Source organism: Castanea sativa, chromosome 7 (assembly GCF_040712315.1).
Source record: "Castanea sativa cultivar Marrone di Chiusa Pesio chromosome 7, ASM4071231v1".
In the NCBI taxonomy this organism is placed as follows: domain Eukaryota; kingdom Viridiplantae; phylum Streptophyta; class Magnoliopsida; order Fagales; family Fagaceae; genus Castanea; species Castanea sativa.
The window spans coordinates 46,355,705-46,368,440 of NC_134019.1; the positions used below are offsets into that span (position 1 = coordinate 46,355,705).

Below are 12,736 nucleotides of genomic sequence, written 5' to 3' on the forward strand. Positions count from 1 at the left end.
CAGGCTCTGTATTATATTATGCTATACACAATATGTACATGCTATACAGTTTATTCCCGGTCTCCTTATCTTCTATATTGTAAACAGATTACACATGCTATAACATGTTTCCCCCAAAATTTGTGTGGGATTTCTCACAATTTTATTTCAATAACCTCAATAGGGCATTTCTTATCCGTATTGTTTATCATCATTTTTATGATTGATAACATGTATGTAATTTTTCTCTACTATATAATTATTTTAATGTGTTTAAGGAAGGAATTTTCACTAAGATGTTGATCAATAGCATCTTTCTTAATAGCCCATATGTTGCACCTTTTTGGATAAGCCCAAATATAGCGTTCACTTTTGATGATTGCCCTCGTTATCATCAGACCAAGATACCAATCAGTTTTTAATGTAAACGGTGATTAAGTCCTAAATCTCTTATTCAACTATCAAAAACTTTACCAGTTAAACTAACTAGAACCCATATATCATTTAGCTATTTATTAGCATTACAATTAATTGTCTTGTACAAACTAGACTAGGTCATTCTTCACATATTAATATTTGTTGATTATAATAATAGTGATAGTGTGCAATGCGGATATGGAGTGAAAGACTTGTATTTATTGTAATATAATTAAATTGTTCTTTAGTTCAGCACACTAGTTAAATTTTATAAGAATAATAAGTCCACCATTAAATTACCCTATAACTCAAACCGTAAAGAATAAATATGATTTGAAATGGCTTTAACCTCAATTGCCAAAATCTCTTAAGAATAAACTCCTTGGTTAATAAGTCAAATCATCAATGTTATCTTTTGTACCAAGTTACCGACATCTCCAACACATGCACCAGGAATCCATTCTATAACCAAGCCTTCGATCTTAGATATTTTTCTTATCAATGCAACTTTTTGTGTTTTAGATTGTAATTTGAAGAACAATGCAGTGTAATTTTCTTTTCCTTAGATTGTAACTAGGAAGCAAAACTATGTAAACATTCTTTGATTGCCCCCACTTATTTTTGAGTTGTGGTTCCCACACACATACATAAAATCTACCGCTGAACTTAGCCAACCTAAAAATAATTCAAACCCTCAATACATTAAACTATTTTGAACAAGATCCAACAGATTTGCAAGCTTGAATTAAGCCTTTTGGGTTGAACCAACCCATCTCAATCATGCCCAGATTTGCAAGTTTGGTTTAGTGCCCGTTTGTTTCAGCTTTCCCAACCCAAAAAGTCCGTTTTGAAACTACAAATATAAAAAGCCCGTTTGGTTAGGTATAAAAAGCAACTTTTTGGAAAAAGTCGCATTTTGGGTTTGTGAAGACAACGCGCATTCGCAAAATGAAACTTTGAGGTGCATTTTGGAAAAGCCTGTGCGCGTTGATTTATATATCCGTTGGACTCTGTGGGCAATTACCAAATTATCCTTCAATAAATCAGAAGATGTTCTTAGTTCTCACGCTAGATTCTTCATTCCTCTCATCTCTTTGCTTTGCCCTTTGCCCTGAAGATTTTTGGGGTTACGAAGAGAAAGAGGTATTTAAGATTTTTGGTGAAATTAAAAGAGAAATTACCTTAGGTGAATCTTCCGGATCTAAATCATCCTGTTTGTGAGAGGTTGAATTTAGAGAGAGAGAAGAAAAAAAAAGATCAAGGTGAAGAAGTGCGTGGGTGTTACAGACGAAGTGCTAAGAGAAAAGGGAGAAAAAAAAAAGGAAGAGCTCAGTGGAACGTTCTGGAGATTGGAGGAAGTGGCAGGGAAAAAAAGAGGAGAGGAAAAAAAAAAAGACCAAGGGTACGTGTGTGGAGGAGAAATAAAGAGGGGAAAAAAAAAAGAAAAAGGAAGGAAATACTATCACAATATTTTCACAATACTTTTAAAATAAATCTTAAGTAGTAGGTTATTATTAGCTAATATTAATGAGAAAAAAATATTTTTTTTAGAAAGAAAAAATTTGATTTAAGTATTATGAAGTAATTTATTTAAGTATGAAACAAATTCCTTTATATTTACATTGTTCTTTTTGGTAATTTACCACTCAAGCTATCACTTTTATAAGTGCTAGCCAAATATTCAGCCTTTTCAAAATACATTTTTTAACAGTTTTTATCAAGCACTCAGCTTTTTAAAAAAAATAATTTTTCGTATTGTCTTTTTGAAAATCCCACTTTTTCAAAAAGCTCAATTTTAAAAAACTAAACCAAACTTATCCTTAATCATTTTGGGCTGAGTCAACCTATCTCAATCATGCCCCAGCTTGTGGAGAAAGAGAGCCTCTATCGATTGCTATCAACAAGTGGTGACGTGTGAGAAAAAGGCATATGATTGGGCATTGAAAGGGAAAGTGTTTGCTTAGAGTTGAGAGAAAGAAGGCATATGATTTGGGGCTGAAAAATTACCAATATTAAGTTGTTAGGAAAGAGTGAAATTAATTATTTAATGTACATTTTAACACTTTTCTTTATGTATAAGTTTAGATTTTGCGTTAATAAGTGGAGCCCAATATATAGGATTTTTTAGAATTTTTAAATAGAAGGTAAAGTGGTGACATAATTCAAACTCAAAATCACTTGCTTCAATGTTATTCATCGTAAATTATCGTTTCATCCAAAATCTTAAGCTATTAGAAAGAGATGAATTTAATTATTTAACTTTAATTCTAACAAGGACTTTGGTTATAAGGAGGGGAAAAAGAATGGAAAAGAAATAAAGGAAAATAAAGGGAAAAATTATTCAAAAGGGAAATGCCTAGATCTGCAATCTAGCTGAGTGGGAGTGAAGAAAAATAGGAAGAAAAGAAAAAGAAATCAAGGGTGAGGGGAAAAAAATTAAAAAGATTTTTAGAAATAATATATTTATTAATATTCTTTTTTTTTTTTTTAAATGCTTCAACGATTGTTTTTACTTCTTTTTTTCCATATAAAAGTACACAATTATATATGTTTAAAGGGTCTTATACAAAATTTCTTGTCATTCTTAAATATGTGTATTAGTTAGGAGACTTGTGTATCCCTCTTCTATAATGGGAACCCACTTGGGTTTCAGTGCTCCCGAACACCGGATTTATTGAAATTTGGACATATATAATTGACATACATCCAAATTTTTCAACCGTTGCACCAACCCTTGGCTCCCTCTATATTAACCTGGTATGAGATAATTCAAAGCATTGCCATTTGCATGCACTAATCCCTATCTCTATGTGAGACTGTCACTCTGTCAGAGAGATGGCCGCAAAAATTTTGTTTGGTAGGAAACAAAGACGTAGACCTAAAAGTAGAACAAGTCAAGGCTCAACAACTAATATGAAAAGCTTTTCCTAACAAGCATACAAATGTCTCTCTTTTCTTTTCTTTTTCTTTTCTTATTTATTGATATATGGGGAATATTAAAAAATCACAGGATGGTGCTGGTTAATATTTTCTTTTATGGTCTTACTTTAAAAAAGTGAAAAAAAAAAATTATCAAAAACAATTACTAAAAAAATAAAAAACTAAAAGTTGCTATAAAGTTGCAAAAAAAAAATTATTATTAACGGATAGCGAAAAGTACCGTTATAAAGTTGCAAAAAAAAATTATTATTAACGGATAGCGAAAAGTACCGTTAACACAACCCTTAATATATTTAAGATTCTAATTTACAATAAAAAAGTTCACTAAAGCTTTGTCTGCAATAACAAACAGAAAAAATAGTTCTTAAATGCAACAGTAAAGTAGATATCAAAGCAACTCTCCAACACAAGATTCTTCAAAGAGAAAGCCCTTTCTACCAAACTCTCTTTCTTTAGCAGAATCCATGATATTTTCCCCATCCTCAACACTTAAATATGTCAGTCGATAAAGCAAATAATTTTCATGTTCATGAGATTATTATGCCATAACTAAACTTCTTGACAAAAGATCAAGGAAGCCAATCACTAAAAGTAGCAACTGTTCTTTCACAAGAGCAATAACAATTAAGTTATGGCCAACCACCCAAGTAAAACTGAAGCGGGTTTTTTCTTAACCAGGTAGCTAGAGGGTGACCATATATAAAAGTCCTTAATAGACTTTACACAAAATTTATCTACACCACCTAAAGTTTATTGTATCCTCTGCATAATAAATTGAAAGCGATTAGAAATTCAGAATGTTGGCATAAGGGGTCAAATTTTGAAGCCAAGGACTGTTTAATTGAGTCCAAAACGGGTCTTGGCTCCAGTCCATGCTCAGTTTTGGAACTTGAAGCTCTGGCAACTTGTCCTTCCCTAATGGGAATTGCAGTGATGTGGGAGATACTTTGTTTTCCAATGGTCTATCATCCTTTTTCTCCTCTTTTGCTAGCAAATCTTCTACTTCTTTCTTGAATATAACATTCTGTACAGGTGTTATTGTCATTAGTTGATCCTCCTGTGGAGTGCAAAATGAGATGGTCTCAAGTGGTGATGATTGTGGTGGTGAAGGAGAAGCATGAAACTTCATCTCTTCTTCCATGGCTGCCCTTTGCTCTAGGACTTTCAAGGAAGTTGCCTTCCTATATATCTTGCACAGTACTATGTCCTGCATATACAAACATTAGAGATTATTAAAACTTTTATTTCATTGCTCAATTATTTACCTCTATATTATTTTTAAGACTTTTTAATTCTCATGCGAAACCCACATTAAAAGCTAAAATTACAACCACTCAACTACACTACTATTCTTGGAAATAAAAGATACCTTGTTCTCTCAAAAAAATATACTCTGTTCTACCTACCAGTACTAAATAATATGGACAAAAATCAATTGGGCCCCAATTCTTGATTCGAGAGGTGCACGTATGCACAAGACAAGATTAAGTGTCTTTTAATTTAGTAGCATTATTGCTCTTGGTTTCGAATCTTCTTGCCTACTTGTAAAAAGAAAAAAAAAGAAAGGGGGGGCCATGTGAACTTAAAGGACAAAAGTAGAGTTATCGCATATGTGGAATGATCTCTAGACTTGACTTACTTCCAACATAAACATTTTCATGGAAACTTCTCAATAAGGTTTTAATTCCAAGTCTAGAGAGATAATTACTTATGCATGAAAGAGACATCCGTGGCCGTGGACTTGGACAACGATTTCAAATACTACATTTTCTTAAACAAGCAAATTCCTCCGATTTTTCTTGGAAAATACTTTCTAATGCAGATATTCACCGAAGACTAATTTTCCAAGTAGCTAGCCAAAACAAAAAACTCCTCTTTTTTTTTTTGGGGTTTCAAATAACAAAACAAAGAAAAGTTTATCCTCCATTAATGTAATAGTTTAATTAATAGTACAAAGAAAAGGTAGCAAACCTTAGGTAAAGGGCATGAATCAGGCAGGCGATACTCGTTCATTACCCAATCAGTCTTGCTTCCTCTTGGGGCTCTTCCCTTGTAGAAAACAAGGGTCTTTCTTAACCCTATGATCCTCTTTGGGTCAGATAAGCTAACAATTTTCCTATCAGAACCTGTGGCTTTCCAGAACCCATTTTCAGTTGTCCTGTTTGGCCTTCCACCACTACCATGCTTCCTGTCTCTTGGCACAAAAAAGTACCATTCTCTTTCACCAATCTTTGCCAATCCTATTATAACAAGAAACCATGATAGTATAATAAGCATAAGCACAAGCATAAGCATATTTTGCTACTCTTATAATTCAAAAACAATGCAAAAACTTGAAGTATTTGAAGTTAGAGCAACAAGTACGTACTTGGCAAGTCCCAAGGATCATGATGATATATGTTGAGAAAGCCAATTATATCATAATGCATTCTCTTTCCATATACCATGTTTTTGAGGTAGAAATCAAGGAGCTCTTCCTCAGTTGGGTGGAAACGAAATCCCGGAAGTTCAAGTTCCGGTCTCATTTCATCCATGCCACACACTGCTGCCATGTTTGGTTATAGTGAGTTCTATTGCTGTAGTATTTTGCTTCTCTTATTGCTTATAAGGTTTTGTGAAAATGTTGGTACATGCATATACTACAAGACTATCAAAGTATTTATATATAAGGTAAGGATTGTGGTGTTATGACTGATACAGAACGTTGAGACCAAGTCATCAAGTTTGTGGGGGCAGAAAAGTCCAGGAAAAAAAATTGGAGAGACTTGGGTCCATAACAATGGTGGAACCCACGCGGCTTTAACAAAAAAGTCCAGTGACTAATAAATAGGGACGTGGAGTCATGAACATTGACACTTTTTTCATTTTCTATCAATTTTGGACTTTTGCCCGGAAATTCCAGACTGATGGGATTTTTCTAAATAATGTAGTTCTACCACATATTTTGATTTTCGATTCAAACTTTTGAACCAAGTAAGTGCTCCTAGCTTTGAAGGCAATAACTGGTCAGACAGTCTTGGTACTCTTCAACAATCTTGTAATAACAATTTCATTCAGTCAGATTAATTGGGTCTCCTATAGCTTGTTTCTTTGAACCCAAAACTAGTAGATCTTGTGTTTCCCAATAAGTATTCCAACACAAAATTTTAAGAGTTATTTTTTCACAATGTAAAGGTAACGTGATATGTTATGATTTATGTATAATAAAAGTATTATCAATAATGAAATTCATGTTAATGTTATGTTACATCAATCACAATTTGTTATTTCACAAAATTGTAATTTTTTTAATGTTTCTAATATTATTGCTAGTTTGTATATCGACCCAAATTCTCACCTTAACTAATTGAGGATTTAAACACTACGATTTGACTCACCAAGTTTCAATCCAACCTATAAGTATACCACAGTGAAATCTTTCTTGTATGCTATACTGCAGCAAAAAATCAAAGACCCAGGCTAATGGCCTCTTTGTAATATCAATTTAGAGACCTTTATCATTCATCGATTGTTTCTTTATTGTTAAAGGTCGGTTATTGAGACTTCAAATCTTAAGAGTTATCTTCTATACTAGAGGCTTCTCCGTTTGACATATACATTTCAGTGGTTTAACATGTATATCCTAAATTTAAGTAAAGACAACACAAAGGCCTATAAGTATACCACAGTAAAACTTTCTTGTATGCTATATTGCAAGCAAAAAAACAAAGACCCAAGTCAATGGTAATCTATGTAATATCAATTAAGAGACCATTAGCTCATTATTATTCATCAATGGTTTATCTTAAGAGTTATCTTATATACGACTATTAAGAGTTATCTTATATACTACTATTTAAGAGGATTCCTCAGTTTGGGATAGACATTTAGGTGGTTCAAAAATATTTTTATATCCTAAATTTAAACAAAGACAAAACTAGATGACAATCCAATAAAATTAGAGTTTAGCTTACCTCAAGTACCTTTTTAACTGGAATTTCCTTTTACTTTAATGAGAAACTATCACATTACCCACTAACTAAATAAAATGTAAATATTAAAACCCGCTACTTTTGGTCATTGTATATTTAAAACTAAAGGAGACTTCCAGTTTAAAAAGTACTAAAGGTAAGACAAATCCGTAAAATTATATCTTTAAACATGGCCTACAAATTGAATCACTTTCTGTTAGTTTTCATAATGAACTTGCGCTGTACTTAGAGATTTGAATTGCTACAGCTCCCCTATTCCTTCAATCACTCATGCTATTTTTTACTCCAAAAAAAAACCCTTCTTCTTCTTTTCCTTTATCAAGAGTTACCCCCCCCCCCCCCCCCAACCCCTTTTTATTATTAAATTTGTTGTTTCCTTACACCCAATCTCACTTTCTTTCTTAATTTGAAGGAAAAAGAAGCACTCCTTTTATAAATAGTTTCTAAAACTTTTAATCCATATCTCTTAAATTTGAGAATTACTACGTTTACAACATCTTCACAACACTTTCACAACAAATCATATGTAGTTAGTTATTATTAGTTATAATTTGAATCTATCACTAAAATTACTTTTTTGCCCCACCAATATCAACCTGTAACAACTTGTCATTTAGGATTTATTGAGAAAATATTATAGACATAGCATTTCTCCTTAAACTTAGGCACTAACATGTATTCTTTTTTCTTTTTTTTTTCTAAATGCCAGTTGCCAAAACAAAACATAAGTAAATGACATCTCTCCCCCTCTCTCACTATCTCTTTGAGAAGTAGGGGTAATTTTCTTAGTACTCAATTTTTTTTTTTATGTTTTCTTGGTCACATGTTTGTTTGTGTGTCTTTATTTTACACAAGTTTATAGTTTTGAAAAGATTTTCCTTAACTCTCTTTAAGTTTCAAACGCTCTTACAGTAGAATTGGTGTGTGTGTGTGTGTCTATAAATATAATTTTTTGTTATATAAGAATTGGTGTATATTTTAAATGTTCACTTTGTATATAGAAATACAAAAAAACCAATAGCTGATTTAATAGAGAAATTCGAATGATAAAGACCTCTGAACACGCTTCCAAAGGTTAATATCTTATTAAGAATTAAAGTCATAAGAATTACAAAAATTTATAATTGATATTTATGGTATTAAAATATACAATTTGAATTATAAGCCCAGAGTCTTGTAGATATATTGATAGTTCCAAGTGTGTCCAACAAACAAGTCCAGGATTCAAAGCCCCCAACTTCCAATTATTGAATTATCAAAAAGGAGAGAATTTGAATTGTAACATATTTCCAAACATTAAATTTTAAAATGTAAAATTTAATGTCTAAGATAATCTTATACAACCTTAATTAGTAAACGTGATAGTTAATAATTTGGCTATTATGAATCATTATTGAATAGACAAAGTTTAACTATGAAATTGAGGCTACAATCTTACTCAATAAAATAAAAATTACTAAATATTTTGAAATTTTAACCATTAAATTGCATGTTCTTTAATCTCTTAATACACGTTTAACCAATGATACACAGATCCCAATACATGATTAACTCCTTTGCACGAATAAGATCTTCAATGATGGTGTGAGAGATTTTGCTTAGTTACAGGACCCAAAGGCATACAAGAAACTAAGCAAGAATTCTTTCTTCTGTAGGAGGAGGCTAGAGTTTCAAAAAGAAAACCTTATAAAGCTCTCTAGGGTTAGTTTTTTCTTTTTCCACCTCCTTGTTTAAATAGGAGCTTAATGGACTCTCCTATTCCAAATAAGTATACACAAACCTTAGACTTTCCTAGTCCAATAAGGATTATACAAATCCATAAACAAATAGCATTTTAGAATAAAAATGTTGCTGGCTATAATTTGAATCCCGTAAGCTCGTTAGATCGAGACATGTGTTGAGCTTTAATGAACCTCGATAAATCGAGCTTCTGTTGAGGATGTATTGAGACTTGCAGATTGCACTTTTCTTGAGCAGTTCTTGAGTAATTTGCATGTCTTCAATGTAACCACTTGTAATAATCATCTTGAACCTATTTAGATTTACTCAAATACAAGTAAAGTGCGTTTTGTCAAAAGATATGTCAATTACATAAAAATATGTCCCTTATAAGAAGAAGTGAAAAGTTGAATCTTAGTCATAATAATTCCCCCAATGATAAAGTTTAGCAACAAAATTGGTTGTAGTATAAGATTATAACCTTACTTAATATCTTTTTATTGAAGGTGAATTTTGATAAATCCACCATTGAATTACATCTTCTTCTTATATTCTCCATGCTTGAAAATTTTCTAAAAAATTAAAAACTAATAACTATGTCATCAATAAGTTATTTAAATTGAAAGTTTTTGTAGTTTAAAATTATATATAAAATATAAGCTTATAGATCATATAGTAAATAATATCCGATTAACACAAAATTTGACATGTGTATTAAGAGCGTAAAGAACATGCAAATCAACGATTAGATTTTCAAAATATGTAGTAATATTTATTTTATTAAATAAGGTTGTAACTTTAAGTCACAACCAATTTTGTAGCTAAATTTTGTCCTTCTCCCAAAGGTATGCATGGTGCACAAGAATTAACATATCTCATCTAGAATGTGAGAATTAGAGTTCTTGACATTCATAAAATTTGTAATTCTCAAGATTTTTTTTTTTTAAAAACAACTATTTTTTTTTAGGACAAAGTTTAATTACAAAATTAATTGTAGATTAAGGTTACAACCTTACTCAATAAAATAAACACTTTTACATATTTTAAGAATGTAATCGTTGAATTGCATGTTTTTAACACGCTTAATACACATATCAAATTTTGTGTTAATCATATATTATTTACTTTATGATCTATAAGCTTATTATTTCTACATAAAATTAAATTACAAAAACTTGCAATTTAAATAATTTATTGATGACATAACTATTAATCTTTAATTTTATAGAAACTTTGCAAGTATAGAGGATATAAGAAAAAGATGTAATCCAACGGTGAATTTGTTAAAATTCACTTCTAATAAAAAGATATTGAGTAAAGTTGTAGTCTAAAGTTACAACTAAACTTTTTTTTTTTTAGTAAACAATAATATTTATTAAAACACACATGAAAATAATAATAATAGTATTTTAAACCAGATTTATAATACATTACATAAACAAAGTACAATTACAAAAGGGTCTAACCTTTATAGAAGACTAGAATTATAAACAGCAGACATTAGACACACAACCAATGTGGGATAAATATCCCTATTTTTTTAAGTAAACGGTAATATTTATTAGAATATATACACACAAAAATAATAATAATAATAATAATAATAATAATAATAATAATATTTTAAATCGAGTTTATAATACATTACATAACAATAATACAACTAAACTTTATCTTTTTTTTTTAATGTAATTCTCTAAGACTTATAATTCTTATAACTTTAAACTCTTAATTAATAAGGTATGGCCAATTGAAACTGCATGAGTAGCTGCAAAACTCTTTGTATTAGTAACCCTGTTTCTTTTGCATGTAATTGTGAACTTTAGCATCCAAACGCAACAACCTCATGTCTTTCCAAAAAAAGTATAAAGCAAAAAGTAAAAGTTCGAGGCCTATTCAGTGCTATAGTACTACAAATTACCAGGAAATTGGTATACATTCAAAGCAGGAACTGGGTATATTTTGAATTCTTTGCTTATTATAATTTCTGTGGCAGATGAGTGGAAATGACTAGGAGGGTCCATTTTAGAGAATGTTTAATATTTTTAAAGATGTAGTTGTAGTACTGAGAATAAATAAATAAATAAAGTGGGTTTCATCAATTCTTTCTGGGAATTATCAGTGTAAAAAAATGCACTACCTCCTCAAATTGTTATAGTTTATATGAAAAAGTCTTATAATAAAGATTGGGCCCAATAAAAAGGAATACAGAGACTTTCCAAAAGCTTGTCAATTCAAAAGCAATTCCGCGTTTTTTTACAATCTTAGAAAACAGACTGTTTTTATGGCATTTGATGAGGCATTTGACTTGGAAGTCTTCCCCAAAGACCTGAAGAAGTCTTTGCAACCCAAGTAAATGATAAGATTCACTATTCAAAAAGACTTACCAATTTTTTAATTCTTTAAAAGACTTTCTATTTTATAAATTTGTTCTAGTAGTGCGGCTAGTGCCCTCTACATCTTCTTTAATCATTACACACTATAATATTATTTATTGTTTTTTTTTTTTTTTTACATAATTTTCCGCCGAATCAATCAGGAGATGTCTCTTTAAAATTAGTACCTAACGATTTAAAAAACAAGTTGCATGACTTAAAATATACATTTATGGTTATTTTTAATTATCACGTAATGAATTGAAGAAATTTTTCGCCGAACAAGTGTGAAGATAAACTTTTTTTTTTTTGATATAAATAATATAGAATTTAAATTTATGACGATTATTTTATGATGAAAAAATATATTTTACAATTTATTAAAGTAATAAACCTTGATTAGTATAATATTACCTTCATATAGGGTCGATATTAACACTATTTGTACTGTATATCAGTCATCATATATTACTTCGATAACTATAAAAAAATTTATTTGAAAATACTATTTTTTGGTTGAAGGAATTGGAAATACAAATGTTCACTCTTATTAAATTGGTTATTGATTTAAAGAGACAAAACAAATTAGTTACAAGTAGCCTTCTGTGCTATTTCCTAGAATTTTCTTAGATCTTGGGCAGAATACTTATGAGATAATCCAAACTTTAGTGTACGGAGCGGAGTTTCTTCCCAAAACGACAACTCATTGTTTGTCTTGTTTCCCCTATTTTCCTCTGACAACATTAAATAAATAAAAAAGCTTACAGTACCACCCATTTTTAGAAAAGAGAGCTGTTTGATAATATTATTCTAATAACGTTATTAATATTTTTTTAAAATATGTGTGAGTAAAAAGTATATAAAAATACATGTTATATTATTTAAAAATTAAAAATATATATTTAAATATATGTACCAAATAAACTATTATATAAAGTGTCTCAAAAATAAAAAGTTATATAAATATTTTTAAAGCTATTATATAATTATATATATATATATATATAATTATTCACGTACTCAGGGTCCGTTTGGATAAAACTTATTTTGCTGAAAACTGAAAACACTGTAGTAAAATAATTTTTAAATATGTGAATAGTGCCGTGGGACCCATTTTTAATAAAAAAGTTACTGAAAAGTGAATTTTGTGGGTCCATGAACAGTATACAGTGCACTGTTTACAGTTGAATTGGTCTACTATTGCGGCTACTGTTTATGCACAGTGCATAAACAGTAGCCTTTGCATCCTGGAACGTGTGCCCAGAAAAAAAAAAAAAAAAAAAAAAAAAAATAAGAAGAAGGAAAACGCAGCAAGAAAACGCAACGTGAATTAAT

General features: G+C 30.3%; 1 protein-coding gene across 1 annotated transcript; it reads right to left on the reverse strand.

Moving 5' to 3' along the window:
• Positions 1–3,656: 3,656 nt before the first annotated feature.
• On the reverse strand, positions 3,657–5,972 carry LOC142642612 (NAC domain-containing protein 6). The gene is made up of 3 exons (XM_075817004.1): positions 5,705–5,972; positions 5,308–5,576; positions 3,657–4,543 (listed from the first exon to the last, which is right to left on the reverse strand). The coding sequence occupies exons 1-3, from the start codon at positions 5,886–5,888 to the stop codon at positions 4,121–4,123; spliced, it is 876 nt and encodes a 291-aa protein (XP_075673119.1). The 5' UTR covers positions 5,889–5,972; the 3' UTR covers positions 3,657–4,120.
• Between the last annotated feature and the right edge of the window lie 6,764 nt (positions 5,973–12,736).

What these genes read in the sequence shown, in the direction of transcription:
- LOC142642612 (XM_075817004.1), bottom strand. Translation starts at nt 5,888, where the DNA reads ATGGCAGCAGTGTGTGGCATGGATGAAATGAGACCGGAACTTGAACTT. An exon ending in TGATCCTTGGGACTTGCCAA is followed by an intron (nt 5,577 to 5,704) that starts GTACGTACTTGT and finishes TTGTTATAATAG; the next exon opens with GATTGGCAAAGATTGGTGAA. An exon ending in ATTCATGCCCTTTACCTAAG is followed by an intron (nt 4,544 to 5,307) that starts GTTTGCTACCTT and finishes TTGTATATGCAG; the next exon opens with GACATAGTACTGTGCAAGAT.